Source organism: Polistes fuscatus, unplaced genomic scaffold (genome assembly GCF_010416935.1).
Source record: "Polistes fuscatus isolate 324 unplaced genomic scaffold, CU_Pfus_HIC Scaffold23, whole genome shotgun sequence".
In the NCBI taxonomy this organism is placed as follows: domain Eukaryota; kingdom Metazoa; phylum Arthropoda; class Insecta; order Hymenoptera; family Vespidae; genus Polistes; species Polistes fuscatus.
Window position 1 is genome coordinate 1,711,101 of NW_025113100.1, and position 23,685 is coordinate 1,734,785.

At 31.7% G+C, this 23,685-nt stretch overlaps 2 protein-coding genes across 8 annotated transcripts; one reads left to right on the forward strand and one right to left on the reverse strand.

The window, feature by feature from the left end:
- Window positions 1-2,810: 2,810 nt before the first annotated feature.
- Window positions 2,811-20,709, reverse strand: LOC122518118 (beta-arrestin-1). 5 transcript variants are annotated; one of them, XM_043636833.1, is made up of 9 exons: window positions 20,391-20,709; window positions 12,571-12,785; window positions 11,661-12,036; window positions 11,154-11,447; window positions 10,366-10,503; window positions 8,553-8,696; window positions 6,109-6,195; window positions 5,584-5,730; window positions 2,811-5,164 (listed from the first exon to the last, which is right to left on the reverse strand). In XM_043636833.1, exons 2-9 carry the CDS (start codon window positions 12,701-12,703, stop codon window positions 5,089-5,091), a joined length of 1,395 nt encoding a protein of 464 aa, XP_043492768.1. In that variant the 5' UTR covers window positions 12,704-12,785; window positions 20,391-20,709; the 3' UTR covers window positions 2,811-5,088. The 5 variants fall into 5 exon arrangements, with proteins under 5 accessions (XP_043492768.1, XP_043492770.1, XP_043492769.1 ...); XM_043636835.1 differs by lacking the exon at window positions 20,391-20,709 and adding an exon at window positions 13,169-13,550; XM_043636834.1 differs by lacking the exon at window positions 20,391-20,709 and adding an exon at window positions 12,982-13,059.
- A 383-nt stretch (window positions 20,710-21,092) lies between these two features.
- LOC122518117 (protein FAM8A1) lies at window positions 21,093-23,474 on the forward strand. Of its 3 annotated transcripts, none has more exons than XM_043636829.1 (6): window positions 21,093-21,265; window positions 21,714-21,921; window positions 22,010-22,189; window positions 22,525-22,645; window positions 22,805-22,928; window positions 23,008-23,474. In XM_043636829.1, exons 2-6 carry the CDS (start codon window positions 21,720-21,722, stop codon window positions 23,359-23,361), a joined length of 981 nt encoding a protein of 326 aa, XP_043492764.1. In that variant the 5' UTR covers window positions 21,093-21,265; window positions 21,714-21,719; the 3' UTR covers window positions 23,362-23,474. The 3 variants fall into 3 exon arrangements, with proteins under 3 accessions (XP_043492764.1, XP_043492767.1, XP_043492765.1); XM_043636832.1 differs by having other exon boundaries at window positions 21,094-21,265; window positions 22,046-22,189; XM_043636830.1 differs by lacking the exon at window positions 21,093-21,265 and adding an exon at window positions 21,307-21,463.
- The last annotated feature ends 211 nt before the right edge of the window (window positions 23,475-23,685 follow it).

The window sequence follows — 23,685 nt, forward strand, 5'->3', positions numbered from 1 at the left end:
CTTTAAACGCATTTTTTATCGCGTAAACAATTACACGCCTCAATTATATCATTTAATTCGCAACGAATTTTTCTCGCGCTTTAATTAATTAATTAATTAATTAATTAATTTCCTTTTCAGTTCGACTATCTCGTTATATTTCTGGTATTATTTTTCGAATAAGAAATCGATAAATATGCGTCGCTAGTTTAGAATAAAAAAGTCAATCCATTCTCTCTTTTATTATAACGGACAGAAAGATCTTTCGATATTGCATGAAAATGACGATTAAAGTCATTTTTTCTTTCTCCTTTCTTTCATTATTTTTTTAAGATTTAATTATAGTATATTAATATATTATTACTTTTATATAATATGTTTATTTGTTCTCGTCGTAATCACATACTTTTCTTTTTCTTTTCTACGAATAACGTCATTCACACATTTCTATCGACGAAATATGTCATGTTCTCGCGATTATTGTTCTTTTTTCTATTTAAAAATCGCGATACGTTTATCGTTTTTATCGACACATCGCGATTTTACCCCCTTTCTTCTTCTTCTTCCTCCTCCTCCTCCTCCTATTTTATTTTTATTTTTTTATTTAATATTGACTTTGACTTTTTTTCTCAAACAACGCATGCAACACGTTCGTTTTCCAATAACTATGAATATTTTGTGTTTCTCTCCTTTGTTTTTTCCCCACTTGTTATTCTAATCAAATGACACACACACACACACACACACACACGTACACCCATAAAACACGCGCATACACGCAACAGTGGCTTGTTCATTCGTATCGCGACTTGTGTTAGTTTGTTTTTATTTATTTTGTTTTATTTATTTATTTTATTATTTTATTTTTGTTCTTCTTGTCATCACAGATTTTTCACCGTCATCCTGTATAAGAGAATAAAAAATGCTTTTGCTTCGGATTAGAGGATGGTAGGACAAGGGAAGCGAATAGGGTGGTGAAGGGTGATGAAGGGTCGAAAGGGTTGTATCATACAAAAAATATTACGCGCACTGCGCGCCGATATAAAATATATTCTCATGTATACTGTACAAGCAAGCATTCGTTCTTTTTTCTGTTTTTTCTTTTTCTTTTTTTTTTTTGATGTTAGTCTAACACGTCTCCGCTCCTATAATAATTAATTAGTTTCAATTTTAAATATTATTATTACTTTAATGTTCTTTTTTTTTTTTCTTTTGCTATTTTTTTTTATACAAGATAGTCGTGGCTCAATATATTTAATTCTACATATTTTTAATTATTTATTTATATCTAAATGTTCTACTTTCGTTGCCGCACAAATACAACAACATCAACAACAACAACAACAACACATACATACAGACACACATACACACATACACACGTCACGCAAGTTTTCTTCTTCTTCTTCTTCTTCTTCGAAAGTCTCTTTTATTTATCATTCGTAAGAATAAAAATAAAAAAAAAATTCGATTGACTTTGGTATATCGATATATTATTTATGTATATTCTTTTTCGTTTTCTATTTTTTGTTTTAATGCATATAATTTTTTCTCTTTTTAAAATATTTCTCACGGGAATCCGAAAATTCTAAACTTTGAGATAAAATGAACAACATACAGATAGAGAATTATCGACAATTGGATTTGTGACATAAATAATGGTGCTGTATTTTATATGGGATTTTTAATATGGTGTAGAAGTAGTATGTAGTATGGTTTAGTAATATTTATGATATATTTTTTTTAGTGGTTTACTTTATTAATACAAAATGTGCTTGTTTGTCCTTTGCTTTTATAATAATAATAATAATAATAATAATAATAATAATAATAATAATAATAATAATAATAATAATAATATAATAATAATTAATAATAATGATTACAGTAAATTATAATAAAACAATGGTATACGCAAGATAATTTCAGAACGAAATTGTTAAGAGATTTAATTTTTAGTATTATTCTATGTGTTTTAGAGTGTATCGTGTGATATTTTATTAAATTATTAAACGGTATTAGAATTTTCGAATTCACGAAATTATTTAACAATAATGTGTCACGAGTAATCATTAAATAAAATAAAAAGAATATACATAATAGAAAAAATACAAATTAACGATTTACCTATTGGTGAGAAAGATTATAAAATACTATACGTGATTAATTAGGAATATGTATATAATTACATTGAACGATAATAATAACGAGATAATACGTACACAGATTGGTAAAATATAATAAAATGGATAATTATTATGTTATCGGTATCTTTTTTCCTATGAATTATACAAAATTCTAACAAATCCGATATAAATGCGCGAAATAGAATGAAAATATTTTGAAATCGTTATATAATTGTCACATTTTTTACGCGAATAAGTTTGTATAAACAAATATTCATATATTTATATAAAAAGTGTACGGAGAACGAACGAGGAATTCGTAAAAAACCTAAATTCGTTTCTTAATCAATATATATGTATATCGGTATAAATATGTAAAAGCTAAATTACTGAATTTATGCACATACACATGTCGATTATATTCCTTATATCGTTTCAATAACGCTTAGCTCTTTTTTTATTTTTATTTTCTTTTATTTTTATAATCCAAGAAATTATATTAAATAACGAACGAAAGCTCTTTCCTTTCTTTTTTCTCCCTGGGACACGCGTTAAAAAACGACGTAATTCGTAATTATTCTAATTAATGTTTTGCAAAGCGGTTTGTAAAAAAGACGAAAAAAGAAAAAAAAAATGAAATAAAACAACGCGCTAACTACTTTAAGGCGAATTCGTAAATTAATGTATCACGACTATTTCTCATTCTTTTTGTTTTTTTTCTTCTTTTTAACTTTCATTACCCTCCCTTCTATAATTTCAACTGTCGACGAGGATATTCAAATTCTAAATTTTTTTCTCTCTAGTCACGTTAAATACGTTATGCTAATGAGTAATAATTAATTCTAGAATTATCGTTTAAATCAATTATTATTCATTTTTCGTGGCCTAATTTAAATGAAGTTTTTTCCTTTTAAATCTTTGTTTTAATACGAAATGTGCGGCGTCCAGTATTTACATACACATATGCATACTTAACGTCCGATAAAATTGGATAATGCAAAATAAATTTATACGTTAATGTTCTGATTTTAATAATCGATTAAGAAAAAAAAAGAACAACTTTTTCAACGTTTTATATGCGGGCAAAATAATTTATGCTTGATCCGTGTGTGCATATTATTCTTTTTCAATAGTCAGGGCAATTTCGGAAACGTGTAAAAGTAGCTTACAATTAATTTTGTGCGCGCGTATTTATTAATATTTCTTAATTTCACATTTGTTACACGAAATCGTTCATAAATAGCCTCTGACGCGTAAGTGAATTTTAATATAAATGAAAAGTATCCCGCATATAAAAATGTTAACGATCGAATAAAATAAGAAAAGGAATTCGATAAACTTGGATAAGACGTCCCCCGTGTGATTAAAGATTTTAAAAATAATAGATACAATATTGCGTATCAAATATATTAAAGGATATTTCAAATTCGCTTAAAATGTATTTGCGTTGATAATTATGATAGCGGTCTGCGAGTGTATAAATTATACAAATTTGTATTAAGATTTATTCGATAATTTAAATAATTTCCATTTAAATGAAATCAATGAAATTAATTTTTCCAATGTTTTCACTTACACAACCATTGTCATAATTACCGGTACACACATATGCGTTTGCGTTTATAATCTTATAAACTTCGTACACATCTGCAAATATTTTTTAATACAGGTAGAACGTTTCTATGGTGACACGTACACACACATTCACACATACGTCTCACCCTACCACCCTTTTCTTTTCTTTCTCTCATTCTCTCTCTGAACAGCGTGTTAAAATTCAGTCTTTGATATTTTTATTAATCGTCGGTTATGTGATTTTTTTGTTGAAAAAGGAATGAACCAGGACAGAGAGAGGGGAAGGTAAAAAATAATCTGCATTTGTTCCGAAGTCATGATAAATTATTGTAACGGCCAGAGCTTTTTCTTTTTTTTTATATTTTAACTATTGGTTACGTTCATAGTAAACGAATTCCTTCGTCATTACAATATTCAAAAAGTATTATTTACGTACTAAATTTATGATCGCAGATACCCATACTTAATAACTTTCGTGTCAATATTTGCGAGCTGTAAAGTGATCGAAGTAAAAATTAAACGAACAAAAATAAAATGATTTATCGTTTAATTCAAGGATTTAATCGTAGGATTTATGCGATAACAAAGTTTTCTTTTTTACTTCGATCATACTTTCGTAATAAAAATGCAATCTTGTTAAGAACGCATAGAGTTCGGATGTATCTCGAGTACTGAAAAATTATATTTCGACGAATATTAATAAGCGTTTAATGTTTATTAAGTTTCTTAATTCTTGAAAGAAATTATTCAAGGCTACGCTTTGGAATAAATAACATGTTTAATAAGTAATAAGCATTTGCTATTCGTATTATTTCCTTACGTTAGTACTTATTTACGCGTGATATAATAGTAGTATCAATGAAATATCAAAATTAATTCGTAAATTATTAATAGTTTATTCAGTTTCTTCTCGATGTTATTGCAAAGATGGAATTTCTTTTGTCGGATATTAAAAATCTAAAAAAATATCTCGATTACACGTAAACTTTGATCGATCATTTGTGAAAAATTAAAAACGCGTTATACTTTTCATCACGAACAATCCACCAATTGGAAAAGAATTTCGTGTGACCCGACGAGTATGAGCATATATTATAATTTGTTTGTTTGTTTGTTTAATATTCAATTTCTTTTTATGTTTTTTTTTTTTTTTGTTACATACATACACGCGGTACAGAACACACGCGCACACAGATGCATACAACAGACTCACTCACGCACAAATACACTATAAACGACGCAACGATTTTTTGTTTTTTTTTTCTTTTTTTTTTACTTTGAACCCTTTGACTTTTTAAATAAAAAATGAGAAAGGGCGCGTATTGGCAGAGGACGTGGCGTCTTGAAACTTTGGACGTTTAGTGGTAGTTCCAGCCTGCAACTTGACGATATCATTTACGCAACACGGTCAGACATCAGTCTCGCCTTTTAACCTTAGACGTGCGAAGTCCTCGAATACGATGTCGTCGTCTCCATCGACTTCCCTGTGTTGAAAAACCGAAGGGAAAAGGGAAACGATAGGGGAGCGTAACGTTAATACAAAAAATTATACATTTCATTTAATTCCCGTTTAAAACGCATGGAAATCAAAGTTATTTTTATGTGTTCGTTAAAAAGGGGGTGATAAATGCCATTCCAGCGTTCGTAAAAAAATAAATTAAAATAAATAAATAAAATAAATAAAATAAATAAAAGAAAATAAAAGAGTAGAAATAAAAATCCAATTTTGTCTATATCAACTAAATCTGATGGCAAGAGAAATCCGTCCTTTCTCAAAGATTTCTTCTTTAGGTTAATCAAAAAAGTTCAACAAATATTCGATCAAAGTGGTAATGGGATTGAAGGGATGGAACGAAAATGGTTTGGGAATGGGGGTGGTAACTTGATAATAGTGGTGGCTTACGTGTCCAGTTGTATGAGGTTGGTATCGAGCGGTACCTCACCACCATCGCCTTTATTCGTTGGACTTGGTGGCGACGTTGACAGTGTTGACTTTTCTTCTTCCGGTTTAGGGTGCATCAAAATAAATGGCAACGAGGCGACTAGTTCGCTGTTAAAATGCACAAACCCCTTGTTAGGCCTATTTTTTTCTTTTTTACTAAAACGCAGTGAATGGAATTAAAAATTCGCAAGATATATTTCATTTCGTGCTCCCTTATTTATCGTAACGCGATACTTCGTCACTTAGCAACGATTAAAACGAAAACTGACAGTTCTCAAACAAAATGAGAACACCCTTTGCCCCTATGCACGAATTTTGGGCCCCCACTTCGAGTCGAGGGGTCTTGCGATATTGTAATTCCACCACTGTTTAAATGGTATTCATTCATTTCTTTTATTTCTATTCGTTTCTCGTTCAATTATCACACACACACATATCACTTTATTCATTTTAATTATATTCTATTTTTTATTGTTGAAAACTTACCCTCCGAGAGCGCCAAGACAGAGTTTCACTTTGACCTTGTACTGGACGATAATTCCTAGGTTTTCGCGTTGAGACGGATCTACGACGCTGCGATTATTACATGAACGATTATAAATAATTCCTCGAATACAAGGAAAATGAAAACGTGGTAGCCTGGCATGCAAATTGTTAGCCGAATGCACATGCTGGCGAAGAAAGCAACAGGTATTAATTATAATATGTAAATGAATTTAAAGTTATTATTACGTATGACAGTGGGATGAAAAGATTTCTTTTTCTAATGCTAAAAAAAAAACACACACACACAATTTAATCAAACAATATAAGCCAGTGAACATAAAAAATATAAAGAACAAATTACTACCTAAGATTTTTCTCTTAATTTTGTCTCCTTTTCCAAATACCCAATAAAAAAGTCAACTTCGAGAGACAGCAACATAATACGTTAACAAAATATCCCAGGAGTTAATAACACCTTAATAAAACACGAAGAGCGCATGCGTATTTTAAAAGCAATCAACGTAATGCACCGACGTGAGTGCATCTACCAATAAAATAAAATAAAAAATAAAGAAAGAAAATAAAAAGAGAAAAGGGAAAGCACAGAGATGGATTTTATTTTTCGTTGTCTTTTTGGTCCTATCCTTTTTTTTCCGTCACATTATTATTTTAGTCAATCACGTGTACCATAAATTATTTGTCCCATTTCTAATTCATTTCGTAGTCGATCTAACGTCGTATGATTATTGTATAATAAAGGAAAATTTAATCGAAAAATAAAAATTAATATTTTTACAGTGACATTCCAATCTTCCGAGACAGGTTCTTTTTTCATCGTTTGCGTTACGCACATCGATCGGACTTCCTTTGAATGTAATGTGTCAGCTGGTTAACCCAACGATGTTTTACTCTCACTTCGAATCCTGAGAGAATAAAAATGCTGACGTATTCAAAGCCGCGCCTTTTTTCTTTTCCTCGTGAATTAACGTATACACCGGAGATTAAAAAATAGATTAAAAAATGTACGAAATGTGGAAGAAAATGTATAGAAAAATTTGTTACGTACAAAACATATCGACATTATTTTAATAAACAAATTACTCGGTTTCTTCACTGATTGATCTATAAAAATGACCCAGATTTGTTAACCGTGCAAAAAACCACTAAATTTAACGAAATCCCTTCGTGAAGAAGGGGGATGAAAATAAAAATCTATTATAAACGGAATGAACGTCGAAGAAAAGCGTTCGATCGTGCAAAGAAAAAGAGAAAAGGAGAGAAAGAGAAACATATCGTCGATGATACCAACTTGATAAGACAAGAAAAAGAAACTTAAACCATCACGAGTAGATTTTCATTGCGACGAAAAGCAAAGCTTTGCCCAGCCACTAAAGAAGCGAGCGAAATAAATACAAAGAGAAAGAGAGAGAGAAAGAGAGAGAGAGAAAGAGAGAAAGAGAAATATAAAAATATAGAAATAGACAAAGTCCACGGATGATGATTTTATTTTTCATCGATCGAGAAGAAAAATCTTTTGTATTTTTTACGCGTGGACGAATAAACGGCACAATGCGAACATGAGAATCGAGATAAAAATTGGATGAAACCAATTAAATCGAGAAAGATGACCAAAAATAGATAGAAATGGAAAAAGAACGGAAAAGAGAGACAGAGAGAGAGAAAATAGAAGAATAAAGAGATAGAGATAACGTATCGCGTTATACACTAGATTATATAACACATATATGACGCGTAATATATTTATATATCACATGTTTTTCTATAAAATATGACACAAGTGTTGAATCATTTCGAACATCATTCAAAAGTAGACATTTTCTTTCTAATCATTAGAATTGAGATAATACCGATACTACTGCTATTAAAAAATAATATTTAAATTGCAAATATTATATAAGACGGATCGAAAAAGTTTCCAAGTGATTTTAAAGGTAATTTTTAATATCCCCAGGCTTCCAATTTGATCGTATTTTAAATTATTTTAATATCCACCTGTTATACACATTTACTACGTTAGAAAAATAATATAAAACATGTAATAACTCTTTCTCTGTGGACAACCCTTGAAGATTATCAGAACTACGAAAAAATGTATCCATTAAAAAAGAAAATATCTATCTTTTTGAATAATATCGAAATGATATAAATAATTCGAAAATCAGTTTAATGAATGAATAATTAGAAGATATTATAGGAGAAAAAAGATACGAAAAATGTATAGAATATCCAATTGTTATGTATAAACTAAAAAAAGATGTATGGACGTAAAACTTGATACGCATGTATTATACGAGTATATCTGTGTATGTCTCTCTGTATGTAAAAAATATGTTATATTGAGTATGCATGTAGTATAACAATATTGATGTAAGATATACGATATCTCATTTGAAATTCGCAAGCAGCGTTAATGATATTCTTACAGGGTGCTGGACGCCAGATTGGTGTCCTCGTCTTTGAGTTGGCCGTCGAGGGCGAGCCCCCATTTATCTTTGTTGTTGGCGAGAAGCGGTGTCAAGGAGAAGACTTTGCTCAGCGTGAAACCTGGCCCCACTGGGCATCCCTCCCTAACAAATATTTACCATAAGTATATTTCATGCCGTTTATAAATATATATATATATATATGTAGTTTATCTGTTCTTCGACAAAATTAGACAGAAGAAAGAAAAAATAGACTAGAGAGAAAGAGAGAGAAAAAGAGAGAGAGAGAGAGAGAAAAAGAAAGAGAGAAGAGAGAGAAAGAAAGAAAAGAAAAAGAAGAAATATTAAACGCCGAGCTAATCAACAAACTCGTACAATTCTACCTCGTCTAAATCCTCTCATTGGTAATCCCATTACAATCCTCTCATTAAAATCTCTTCTCGTTATGATAAAAATTTACAACGAGAAGAAGATATCGCGCGATGATAAAAAAAAAAAATAAAAAAGAAAAAAGAAAAAATTCATTATTCCATTAGTTTTTTCGTTTGGAAATAATTTCGAAAAAGATTTATAACTGTAGTGGGGTTATCTATATAACCGCGAGGATTATGTATGGATTTTTTACACGAGTGTAATTGGACGACGGGACATTTATTCGCTTTGTAATTGTCAGAAGACACGACGATGGTGAACGCTTAATTGGAATTTCGACTAATTATACGCGTACCATTTTTTTTATTCCTGCTTGTTGTTTTCTTCTTTTTATGTATTATAATATCGAGACATGCACAACACATCGTTCGATCGACGTTCGAGGAATTGCCTTTATTTTCTTTGGAGAGAAATGAATGTAAAATATTAGATCGGGTTCCCTAAACAACGGGTTTATGTAACGCCATTTGTCAATAATATGTAGAACTACAGGTAAAACGATCTACTTTGTCACGAGACAGTAAGCTACATAACATCCAATAATATCAAACCTCTAGTGCGCCACCCAGCAGCGTATACCACATTGTGAACACATACGCACACATAGATTAACGTAATATGCACGCCTATTATACAAATGCATATCTATTATGTGTGGATAAAAATGTGGTATACGTGTAGATAATAAAAAAAAAAATCCCACAGCTTGTGCGTTACACACCGGCAATACATATCAAGAATAAAATATACATAGGAGAAACGATAACAAGGTATAAGTAAGAATATAATAATAATAATAGTAATATACGTATATCGAGTATAGTCGTTTCCATATACGTGGTGGATTGATAATACAAAGGCGTTAGAAAGAAGAGTGCATTAGTTTATCGTTGATATAATCAGATACGGGATAAAAGAGAGAGAGAGAGAGAGAGAGTGGTGGGTGTTTGTGTAAAGGAAATATCTAGACAGAAAAACCATCACCGATCGTGATCCATAATATATATACCTATATATATATATACCTATGTGGTAACAGGCCACCACGCAAAAAACCCCAGCACAAAATCACCAATAAAATAAGTGGCATTCCATTCTCCAAAAGATATATATATGCGTATATATATCTTTTATGTATTTTTTATAAAGATCACAGAACGGATGGAGACGTAGAACGGCTTTTTATTCTACTTTTTTTCCTCAATAATTTGTCAAACAATTATTAAGTTCGAAATGATAGAAACAGGATTGATCTTTTTTTACGTTCACTCTGTTACTTCCAACGCGAAGATATACCGTATTTTCTAAATAATCCGTTAGCAGTCTCCACTTTCTAGAAACCTTCAAAGAAATCCCGTTCAATGTTCGAGCACACACTCACATTGTGCTAGATGCGAGGTTGGTGTCCTCGTGCTTAAGTTGACCGTCTAGAGCAAGACCTCGCTTGTCTTTGTTGTCGGCAAGCGTCGGCCTTAGAGAAAAGACCTTGCTCAGGGTGAATCCTGGCGCTACCCCTATACTGCCAGTGCAATCATCTTATTTTCCTTTTCATATTTTAAGATTCTAATGTAAAATTTATTTTATATACCTAGCATGGGATGTGTGTTGTGATATATATTTGAAGGGTCCAAAATCTAACTCTCGTTATTCTATTTACTCGGCATCGATTTTATATACGCGTCGTCGTGAAAAAAATCTGCGAATTACGATTGGATTAACGTTGGGAACAGGTGCATGATCAAATATATAATAAGGTATTAAGACTCGATAAAGTATTTCAATCATATTAAGATAATTAGATGCATATAATACTAAAACTTTATACCCTTTCTGTGTATTGTGCATTATTATTTTTATTTTTCTTAAATTGTTTTAATTTTAAAACTAAAGTGCATCTGTTCCCAAACTATTAAACATGAGAAAAAAAAAAAGAAGCAAAAAAAGAATCGATCGAAACTCTTAACTAATTCGTCCGTTTATCGGTTCAATTGTACGCCGACACGCGATAATACTATAATAAATTGATAACGACGTATATTTTGACGATTATCTTTATCGTCATTGCCACCACCACCATCATCATCATCGTCATCATCATCATCATCATCATCATCATCATCACCATCGTTGTCATCGACGTGAAGATAAAATTAACTGGAAGGTACTCACTCGCTTTCAGCTTCAGCAACGACGCACTTGTATTGCGCGGTTTGAAACAAACAAATGTCTGCGAACTGTCGCACGGACACCTTTATCTTTTTAACTGTTCGATTACTATTGTTCGCGATGTGCACGTTTATGGCTATATTTTCGCCGTGATGATAAAGCTCTTTATCAAGAGACGCTTCCAAATGCAGCTTGCTCGGCGACATCAGAAACTCTTTGCTGACTTCGACGTACGGTTGTTCGCCTTGTTTAGATGGCGCGTACATGATCTTCCGTATCGCTAGCCTTACTGAATTTCTGCAACAGTTAAGAAATAAAAAATGTCTCGTTATTTTTCTACACAGTATGTAACCAAAGTTTAGAAATAAATTCTTTATAGATATAAGAAGAAAGTCAGTTATATTTATGGCAAAGGATGTCTTAAGATTTTGTTTCTGAATTTTGATGTTAAAATATTTATTCCATCGTGAATGTAATCGTTAAATTTAACGAGTATCTACGAGAATATACCTTTTATGGGGTTTGTCGTCCTGAGTTTCACCCACGAAGGCCTTTAGTTCGTAATCGATGCCGCATGGTTTACCGTTGTCACCAGGTGCTGGTTGCAACGTCACAGAGGCCGGACAATGTGGTGGTAGCTCGAAATAGAACGGATAGGCGTTACTTCCTAATTTCTTGATTAGCCTCTCTTGAAGACGTGTCAGCTCTCTGCGCGGCTGACAGCTTGTCACCTGGGGATAAATTTGTTCCGCAGCAAGATAAAGATCCTTTCGGAAGTATAGTCCGAGCACGTCGAGATCGTCTCTTCCATATTTGAATGCTGCCAAAACATGGCCGAAAACTTTTCGATCTTTCACGTAATCTGGGTCAATGAGTACTATACCATCTGCAATGAAAAATTCAAGTATATACAAACAGGATATATAGACGCACAAAAAGATATAGTAACTTCGGTAATGATTCAGAATTTCATTTAACTCTTTGCTTTCTATAAGATGATCCTACTTTTTTTGTCCTCCTCCCCTTACACATCTCTCCAGTCACACCACTCACACGTGACATTTCATTTAACTAATAAAACAAATTAGTAAAAAAAACAGTTCTATTAAAACAACAACAAAAGTGCTTTCAAAGTATTATATAAGTGGTGTATGGTACGTAAATAGATGAGACTGTAAAAGGAAACAAAAATAAACTGGTCGAGAATAGACAAGAAAAATAATTATATAGTGCAAAGGGTTAAATAATGATTAACATCAATTTGTATATTTGTATTATACTATTACGTATGCATGCAAATGTTATCGATCTCTATGTTATATTTATCAAATTTATATATTCATACATTTCTTTATACCTACACGATGATATCGTTTATTATAAGAATAAAGAAGTATTAAAAAATAAGAAGTTTCTTTACCGATAGGATCAACGTGAGTTATATGATCGACGAAATCTCTTTTTCCAAGGTAAACAGTGATCTTGCCATTGAGACTGGATTTTTTAAAGACACGGGTGGGTTGCCGTTTGTTAGCACTGTCCACAGTGTCCATAGCGCGTATCCCGGGGCCCGAACTGGCCCCTTAACTTATTTCAGTCCTCAGTGCACAAGAAATCTATCCACTAATTGTAACACTGCAAAAGATAGACGATATTTCATAATAATCAAAAGTTCACCAAACTGATATTTCAAATAGTTGTTCTTCTAATTGCATAAGTAGGAGAGTATGTCGATTTACAGGGGACTAAAACGATTTATACGATATTATCAATGAGAGATCTAGGTGCATGAATAATAATGCAGTTCGTATGTATTTACAGGAACGTATACCTATACATAGATTCGTTGTGGAATCCATGTGGATATCTATATCACGACGGAGATGCATAACAGGTATGAAACTCTTCGCTGCATAAAATACGATCCATGATTAGTGTCAAGTATACTTTCCTACCCGTGTATATTACAACTATATACATATGCACGTAGAAAGATGTACATTCGTATATGTACATACCGAGAGATACTTTACGTATTTTAATTCTCGCTAGGGTCCACAGGCGTTATGCATAATTGAACCAAGTTATGCATTCTCTAATACAAAATTGTGATCTTCATTTTGCAATAAATGATTAACCCATAGAACAACACTATTCTTTATTAAATAATTCCAACTATTTCAGATCATTGTACACTTAACTTGGCCCAATTTTTCTAACTTCTCTTGTATTCGAACCAAGCTGCCATCTTGCACGAATATCTAGATATACTAGTACTATTTTTCCCGACATTTACGAGCTAAAAGTTCGTAGAGTTATGACGTTAGGTATATATATAATAGAAGCATAACTTGAGACAACTGAAACGTTAGGTTTAGACGAGAGAGTATCGGCAACGTGACGAATATAGCGAGAAATGCAGTTAGACCGATTTGCGTCAGGATTGCATTCTCAGTAAACATGACGCAAACCCGAACATACTCGAAATTCTAATTGATGCGATAAGTTTTTCCAATCGTCGTACGGAAAGGTAAAGCACCGTGTATAAAAACAACGGGGGAAGGAAAAAGATCTTAGTTGAAGATAATATGACTGTGGTATCTCGTTATAAAAATAATAGGATAATCAAGATCCTTACGTTTTACATTAAGTATTTACGAGCTAACAAACATGTTTTTATCGTAGTATGTATATAAGCGAAATAATCACATAAGAACAAATTTTCCCTGAGCATGAAAAATTCGCGCGTAACTGCATACATACATACATGTATATTTTATATATATAATGTATGTATTTATGTATATTCATAAGCCTCTTCATAAGAGTGTGCAATCGTCAAACGACCCAGTTGCACGTTGGAATGATGAATTCGTTGCTAATAAAACGAGTACTTTACATATTACTTATACAATAAATACATTTTACAAATACATTTTACACGAGTATTATTAATGTTGTTTCGAATATCCGGCTTTATTTTCATTGCAATTTACATCGAAGAGAAATATGAACGTTTTCTAAGTGTGTGGTTACATTTTTGTTAATTAATTAAAATACGAAATATAATGAAATACAACAGTATAATTTTACGATATAAAAGAAATTAAATGTAAAAAATAAACAAGGTTTATTTTTCACTCTCTCTCTCTCTCTCTTTGTCTGTTTCGTCTACTGTTATGTAAACTGCATGATTCACATCTTCCTTTCCGATGAAAGATAAACAAATAAAATATATTTTACGCGCTTCGCGGTAAAAAATAAAGTAGTAAAAAAACCTATAAATCAAATGATGCACAGACAAAACATTTTCGAGTTAATGTAAATCGATATATTGTAATACCGATACGAGTTTAATTGTTCGAATTACGTTTATTATCGTAGAAGCGTATAAAAAGATTTCGGAAAAAAGAATGAAAGGACGATGGAGTGCAATATAATTATCGAAACGAGAGAAATTCAATTCTTGTCGATGTTACGTCGCTGAATTCCGTGCAAAACCTAAAATTCAAGCACAGTAATAGTAGTAGTAGTAGTAGTAGTATAGAGTAGCGATAACGTAATTACGAAGCGCTACGTGTAATTGGAAGAATAGCTCGTTCATTAGGCGACATTCGAAATTCAATTATCGTTCGTATTAGTTTGTCCCATAAGTTTCTTCCTTTTTTTTTTTTTGATGCGACTTCAATAGACGATATCTGTTGTTTTTCTGCTTGAATTTTTACGTTACGAATCTAATACCCGATATTACGTTCCGATTAAAAATATTAAATAAGGATACTCTGGAAAATTAATAATTCTGACTTTATATTCATTTACTCGGTCTCCTATTAGAGATACAACGTTAAGGTTCCTTCTTCGAAACTTTACTTTTCCAAGATGGCCTCAGTCGTCTGAGGAAAAAGTATAGAAGGGGAGAAAAGGTAATAGGATTTTCCCTTCTTTTCATTAGGCGTACTTTTCCATCGATTTTGTGGCAAGTACCCTTTTTGCCTGACTGCTAACTCGAAAACCACTTTCCTTCTTCGTAATCGTTATCGAAGGGAAAAGCAGTCGAAGGAAAGAAGAGAGAGAAAGAGAGGCGGTAGTAAACTCTCGAGAAGAACAACATAACAACACTTTCGCTCGACGTTCGTCAAGTACTTGCCTTTTTATCCAATATAACCTATTTTTTCATTTTTTTTTCCCCACCCCCTATTTATTTTTATAATCTAGTAATTAAAATCTTTTAAAGCATTCGAAAGCATTTTTTTCCTTACGTAAAATGTTGACGAACATAGGTTCCCGAGTGATTTTAAAAATCAATTAATTTTTTTCTCAACACTTTCTACACATTTATTTTAACTTCAAATTGTGAAACCACGAGACAGAAACTTTTGGTTCACCTTAATACAACCTGTTAGAATTACTTCAATGGATCGAACATCCATAATGATTCCAAGGATAAACGAAAAAGAAAAAATAAACGGATGAAAGAGTTTGATGATCAAAAACGATTCGACGCGATGTTTGCTCTCTCTTTTAACAGCGAAGAACTGGATCTGTTGGCTGAATAATCCGATCTTAATTAATGGCATTGCTTTGCACAACACTTTCCGGTAGTAACGAATATCTTCCGGTTAGATCAACTAGGCTCAACTGCTTCGTATTCCTCCTTCGTTTTCAAGGAGCAAAACCAAGTGTTTTTTTTTTCTAACTACGGAAATACAGGCTTCCCTTTATTAAGGAGGTCATGGCTGGTGCGCAAACCACGAGGAGGAAAAGTTGTAAGAAAAAAATAAAAAAAAAGAGAATTTAATAAGCATATCTCAAGGGTGTATGATTTGTGTGAATGTATTATTTCTTTACAGTGTATCGTACGATTATATTTTTGAACGAAAGATTAATCGAATATCGTTAGGTATAATGAATTATCGATTTAGCGAGATACGCGGGGTAATACAATACGATAGCGAAATCTAAATCCATGGAAATAATACAAATATTAATGCATCTGCGAGGCGTGAAAGAAAAGATGATAAATATCCGCAGGATGAGTGTAATTAAACAGTCGGGAAGAAAAATTGATTAAAACCTACGCCCATGGATCTATCATTTAGGAATCGTTCGAACGATTGATTAATCGTTTTTACGACACTAATTGCAAGAGGAAAATATAATTGAAGCTGTTATTTATCTCGTATTTCTTTCGCAGAAAATAATGTAACCTTCGCTGAGAAACATCCATTTGTCACGGTATAGTATGGATCTTCGTCTGAAAAAAGCTGAGTCTTCTTGTATGCAGCTATGTATTGTATCTATGTCTCTTTCTTTCTCTCTTCTATATATATATATATATAAGTATTTCATACGTATATATAATTCGCGTCGTTGGCATATCGAGTAACGAAGGGTGAACCACTTTTGCGCGTATTAAAATTCAAAGCATATCGGACGCTTTGCATACCTCGCTCCTTTCCTGATCTCTCGCCGTGAAAATATTACAGGATGTCGAGCGATGAAAATGTACGTACTATCGATTGGCCGCCATCGTCCATCGACCAGAATAAAATTGCGCTAACAATAAAAGAATTTTACGCGTCGCGAATTTTGATTTCTAAGTATTCCACAATATATCTTATTTCTTCTCTCTTTACCGACTCGTAACTTTCAACAAAACAAATATCTTCATTTTATGATATTAAAAAAAGAAACATCGCGATGCAATGAATATTATAAAATCTATCATTTAAAAAAATATGAATACGAAAAATTTGAATTGGATCATTAGAGGAGCGTTAACTATTTTGATTCGAATATATCGTTCTCCTTGAATCTCTCAGTTTCCAGTTACTTTTGCTAACTTTTATCGAAAAACAATCATTCGTGTGATTATAAGGAACTATTGAAAATAGAATAGCGTTGCAAATTTTGCAAGGGAGTTTGCGAATGTGTCGTATAAACGAGCGTTATAGCTCGTCGCGTCCAATAAAGCACCAACGGAAGTCGCGAGTGCGATCCATTGTGTTCGCTTGGGGAAACATCTAACGTGCTTCACTGCACGATTGTCGGACCGCATCCAGTAACGACAAAGAGAACTCGAATTTACGATAATTCTCATGGCGAAAATATTATTCTTATTTATTGTTCTTTTTAATGATTAATTAAATCCCCATTTGACGTGACATTAAAACCTATGGAAAATTTTCTTGTCACGACACCGTAATATTTTTTTTTATGTTCCATGTTTCTATGTAATATACAACGTAATGAAATTTTATTTCTCTTAAATATGACGTCTAAGGAAGGAGTAGTTTTCATCTTACGCGATATTACCCGATAAAATGTTGTTAAAACTGAAAATAATCATTTGATTTTCTGATACCAAAATCTCCAACGCTATACATCCAAGTTAACAACTTTTCATTTTAGCAAAGATGAAAGTCGTGGTAGTAAAAGTAACGATTTACTGACACGTAAAATCTACCCTTTTGTTACTAAATCCGACGATTTGCTGTAATGAAATTACTCGAAGAAAATAAAAAACTTAAAAGGGTAAATTAAAATGGTAATGGAATTGAAATAGACTGAAGGAGAATTTTGTAAATTAAGAAAACCGAAAAAAAAGAAAAAAGACGTGATACAAAAAAAATTATAAAAATAAAATAAAAGAGCAAAAAAATATATAAAGAGAGACGTTTGTTGATTCCAGGAGAACACGAATGCGTGTAGTAATTTTACCCGGAAAAGGCACACGGCTTGCCTTTGTATCTGCCGGAACTCTTAGGTACGATGCAAAAAAAGAAGAGAGAGAGAAAGAGAGAAAAGGGGTAGAAGGGAAAGGGGAGGAATACAGAATTCCGTAGCTTTTGAGAACACACGATTTCAAAGCTTTTGCGTGTCTCTCTCACAGTGTCTCTTCTTTAGTCACCTCCCTATATTATCTCCGTCTCTGTCTTTCTCTTTCTTGTTTCGTGATTCTCTTTTGAACCTTTGGTCGCGACATACCACACGATCTCCACTCTTACTCGTCTTTGCCCATCAAATCCCTGGCTTTAACGTGACACTTATAAACCCTTGAGTTACACCCCCTCCCCATTTCGACCCTTTTGCAAATCTAACCGCGTTGGAAAGCTTCGAAGACGACTAAATATATGCTCGGATAATCTTTCCAAAGATATTTACAGTTTGGCAAGAAAGTCAAGCGATCGGGTGTGATTATATTTTAAAGGAGGAAATTTGTATATACCACCGGCACGTTATAGCTTCATGAAATTTCGAATAAATTTGATTTTGTGGATTCAATGTATAGCGTTAAAATTTTCCTCGGGTGGAAACCCCTATATCTCGGATATACTATTATCCATGCAAATAAAAGTTTAAAAATGATAATAATTGTTGGTATATTATTAAAAATAAAATCAAATTACATGTAACATAAAAAATACTAGTGTTATTCATTGAAATATAAACTACTAAACGTTCTAACATTATTTAATGATCAACCCAATGGTTTTGCAAGATCATAATACAGTTGTACATTACATTTTTCTATTTTAAATTATTTTATATACAAAACTAAATGGTATTTTTTATGATAGATATTTTAAATCTTAATGGAATTTATATATCGATAATATGATATATATAGAACACGTATCATCGAGTGATATCAAATATGTACGTCGATGTTATTGAAGATCAGTAAAATGTCGAGTAAAGATATTAAAGTCGAGATTAGTTACTATCGTACGTAGATTATAAAAATATCTTAGTATTGATGATACGTTTTGAGATAATATCTGAACTTAACATACAATATATCATTTTCGAAGGATTACGCCAGTTTGATACGTCGCAAATCATCCAAATGGATTTCGCAAGCAATTTCATGCTCCTCTCCACCCCCATTCAAAAATGCACCAGACAGCCTGCATCTCGTAAAAATACGCTCACGTATCGTTGCAGAAGACACATACATACGCACGTACAGAGATAAAAAAGCATGCTTTCTCGCGTGTATTTTAGAGACGATCTGTTTGCTCGATAGGAACACGTTTATCTCTTTCTCTGTTTTTCTTACACAGGAATGAAAGAAAAAGAGAGAAACGGAGACAGCTGCAATTGATGCCATTCCTATTTTAAATGTTAAATGCATTTAATAAATACAAATATACTTATTAAAAGGAATTCTTTGCGGGATAAGAAAGCGACCTGTTTTATTGGTATTCGTACAAACAATGTAAACATTTTTATATCCCTCATTTTGATTTTTTCTCCTTAAACGAGAAAATGAACGAACGAACGAATGTTTTTTCCGCAAGAGAGAAATCCGAAGGTCTGTGACTTAGTTTGATGTACGATTGTTTACAGTGTCAGCAAAGGGGAATAGCACGTAACTGTTTAGTATTCTTAGAAATTCATCTTCAACAATTTCCATACGAATTTGTGTACTCAAACTGAAAAAGAACAAGTTTTTAAAGAGAAAAGAACAACAAGCATTAAGAAAATTAAAGCTTCCAATCTAAGCGTTGAGAAAATTAAAGCTTCCAATCTGAGCAGTTGAATCTGACTTTACGCTTTAAACATTCCATACCATTTTTATCTTTACAACGAGTCATTCTGATAAACTAATTTTTGCAGCTATAACTTCGTTAAACCTGTTTGCGGTTTTTTATCTCTTCTTTCTCTCATCGTTGAAAGATTATATTTTCCACTACCGTGTTAAAATAAAGTTACTAGTTACTAGTTCGTAAATCACTTGAACTAATAGAATTTTTAAAATATCTATTTTGTTTTTTAATTATGAATATTATTCTTCAAGATTTTACAATAAAAGATGTTGATTAATCTAATACATATACAAACTATATGATTAATAGCGTACAAAGTTTGTAAACTCTAATGTTTTTATTTAAAATTGCATTTACAAATGTCACAAGTAAATAACTTTATATACTTTTTAAATAGAGATGCAAGTTACTTTTGGATCTAACACAAACATCTTTATTGTATTAACCTAAAAGTATTAATATTAATTTAACAATTTTTAAATTTGTATGATCACTAGTGAGCAGAAATTCCTAAAATGAGCACCACTTCCTCGCCAATCTATTTGATAACAATTCAGTTTGAATAAAACATTGATTAAATATTTTAAACACAAATTAAATTGAATATATCTATTCATTAATATAAAAAAATATATAAAGATAAAAAAGGAAAAGGAGTGAGAGAAAGAGAGAAAAAGAGAAGGCTTACCTAATATTTTCTGGCGTTCAGTCGGCCCACACCCCTTTCCCCGAGTAATCTTAATCAACTGTCACACATAAAACTCGCTATCGTGAATAATTAAATTTTTGTTCTGCTTTTCGATTTCTTCTTTCTTTGACACAAATCACGAAATCACGTCTAACGATTTATATCGTCTCTCACTTATCTCAATAATGTAAGAATGACGAAGTAGCGGTTCTATAGAAACACACTCCGACTGTGATTACTGAACAACTACTCCAAATACGTCATCTCCTGAGAGACTAGCGCCTCTTCGCAGACGCTCCATTGCGTTGTGTATATTTGAAACTATAAAAGAAACTTTTTTACCAAACAAGTATTTTCAAAGCTTAAAGTCATGTTTACAATTTCGTTCACAATTCAAACTTTATTTTCACTTAACGAAGAATATTATTATAATTACTACCAAAAAACGTAAACATAGTTTGTCTTCGACAAAGAGTTATTCTTTTTAATTTAGTAACAAATCGATGTATTAGAAAAAGTCTCATTTGATTAGACCATTCAATCACTAACTATTTCCACCAATCATATTTCTGATACGTATACATGAATTCACTGGTACAGTTTCCAAGCGACCAATAAGCAACGAGATAATAAGCAACGATTCTTATTCCGTCTTCGTGATTGGAGAATGAATTTGATATCTTTTCTAATGTATTTTTGGAAATACAAGGTAAATAAGAAACGTAGCATGAAATAAAATAACGCAAGATGATCCTGTTCTTCCATATTTAAATAGAATCTTTATAAATTTTTCTTATAATTTTGTGAAATGAAGATACTAGTTGCATAGAATTATCTTATTCTTTAATTGCACTTTATATAATCATTTTTTAATCGTAAGTAAGATAAGTTAATATCATTGTGTGTTTACTTATTATATATTGACACTTTTTCTGAAGGTTGTGTAAATGTTGAAACCTTGACTTATTTGTCCACTTAATTTTAAACACGTCAGTTATATTAAAGTAATAGAATTACCTGTATGTGTAAATCTACTATGTGACAAACAAAAGAAGAAACATTATTTAATTGATGTAATATAATAATAATATTATCTTTCCAAAATTATCTATTAAAATATACACAAGTGTGACTAACATGTTTGGCATGATAGATTTAGTAAATTGTTTGGCAAAAGTTTCTTAATCTTTGGAAATACTCATTATGATTAGAAAAGAAAATTGATATATAATTGATTTATAATAACATGGACAGTATATATATATATATATTTTGCATGTAATATTTAATAAAATTGTATTTATTTTGTATTTTTACATAAAGTTTAAAATGGCCAATAACAGCAAGAGCGAAGATCAAAGTGAGGAAAGTTTGAAGGAAGATAAAGACGAACCCAAAATGAGCTTGGCTGAAGAACGTTCCGAATACTTTAAGAAGTTGGAAAAATGGTTACAAGAAGCTTATGCTTGGCAGAGCGTCGCTGCTATGTTCCCTTATTATGTGATGTCCAATCAAGTTTTAAATTTATCAGGTTTGTCTTCATGCGAATATATATTTGACTTTTTTTCAATGATGATATTGTTAAAGCTATTATTATTAAATATTAGAAAATATTTCAGAGAAGGAAATATTAAGAAAAAAGAAAATAATTACAGGTGCTATGCCATTTGGTTCCTCGATTCCAACAACAAGTGCGCAAAGAATTAATACAGCTACTCCTCCACAACAAAATGATCTTCAAAGGCAGAGAAGACCACAAGAAACTGCTCCGCCACATTTTCAACGGGCTGATGCTGAAGGTAGAAGGTCATAACGATAACACCCGTGTGCATCACATTCCAAGAGAGGTTCAGCTAGTACTATATGTGCTTTTGATACAAAAATACTGCATTAAATTATATTTAGAAAAGAAAATGATGATATTATGTATTTATATAGTTGTTTTTGAGTCTCTTTGTGCAGTATCCGCTACAGTGTATGTATGTCTTTGATGTTTTAAATTGAAATTGAAAATGCTTACGATAAGATATTACTGGACATGCAGTAATTTTGAAATCTACATCTTCATCATAATCACTGAATGTAAAATCATATCATACAGAGTTCTTAAGAATAGTGTTTTTCTTTTTTACAGGATTTGAATTTCGTATACCACCAGTATGGAAACGACTGGCAGCAGAATTCATAGATTCTGCAATGTTGTTTCTTTTGAGAATTTCTATTTCCTTTGTCATCATCGATTTTTTTGATTTTATGTACGTATCTAATAATCGTGTTTATACTTCGAATTTAGGCTTTAACCGCATGCTGTACATTTGTCACTGCAACTACATAGTTACATATTTCCTAATGTTTGTATTTCAATCAAAAATCATTTAAATTTATTCTATACGTATGTATATATTTCATTTTAGAGGCTTAGAAGATTCGGAATTACTACAAACGAATCTACCTATTGATTATAAAATGTTTATAGAAGTGACATATGGAACTATATTATTGGAAATAATAAATCGTATAGCAGTGTGCATTTTGGAAGTAAGTTATTGGATTAAATTTAATATTTTATAGATTTGTTAAATTAGTATTTATTACAAATCATGAACAAATCTTTTAGGCTTTCTGGCTTCAACGTGGAATGAATGGTCGCATAGGTGGTACTACTCCAGGAAAATCTATAATGGGTTTGCGAGTTGTTCAATGTCGAAATGTTGTACCAGCGGATAGAGCAGATGATCCAGACATGGTGTACGTTCAACCGGGAACTGATTTGGGTTTTCCATTGGCATTTAGCCGGGCTGTAATAAAAACTTTAATATTATCTTCTGTTTTTCCTATATGTTTTGGAGTATTCTTTTTTAGATTTAATAGAACGGGTTATGATTTAATTTGCAATTCTATCGTTATAGAGGATCCTTACAGGAATGTAAATAATAATAATAATAATAATAATAATAGGAATCGTCGGTAGATATTAATTCTTAACAAAACATTATGCATATGGAGTGAGTCAACTAAATTTTGTATCTGAAAGCGTTTTTTCTTTTTAAATAAAAAATATGATTACATACTTTTAAAGAGAAACTGCTTAGTGAAAATGCGATTTCTAAACAAAATTATTAAAAATTTTATACTATTGCAGTCGCAAATTTTTCTATATTAAGAATTTTTCGATAGATAAGAGAAAGAGAGTGAAAGGAATATATTTCAAGTATAAATATTAGATTGACTGACCCTGTATACAAAGGACGCATATGAGGCTGTGTGGAATAATTAACTCATAATTATACTGAAA

Coding starts and splice junctions, on each gene's coding strand:
- LOC122518118 (XM_043636833.1), bottom strand. CDS start 12,703: ATGGACACTGTGGACAGTGCTAACAAACGGCAACCCACCCGTGTCTTT. Junction 12,037..12,570: donor AACTCACGTTGATCCTATCG/GTAAAGAAACTT, acceptor TTTTCATTGCAG/ATGGTATAGTACTCATTGAC. Junction 5,731..6,108: donor TGTCTTGGCGCTCTCGGAGG/GTAAGTTTTCAA, acceptor GCATTTTAACAG/CGAACTAGTCGCCTCGTTGC.
- LOC122518117 (XM_043636829.1), top strand. CDS start 21,720: ATGGCCAATAACAGCAAGAGCGAAGATCAAAGTGAGGAAAGTTTGAAG. Junction 22,190..22,524: donor TCAACGGGCTGATGCTGAAG/GTAGAAGGTCAT, acceptor TCTTTTTTACAG/GATTTGAATTTCGTATACCA. Junction 22,929..23,007: donor TAGCAGTGTGCATTTTGGAA/GTAAGTTATTGG, acceptor CAAATCTTTTAG/GCTTTCTGGCTTCAACGTGG.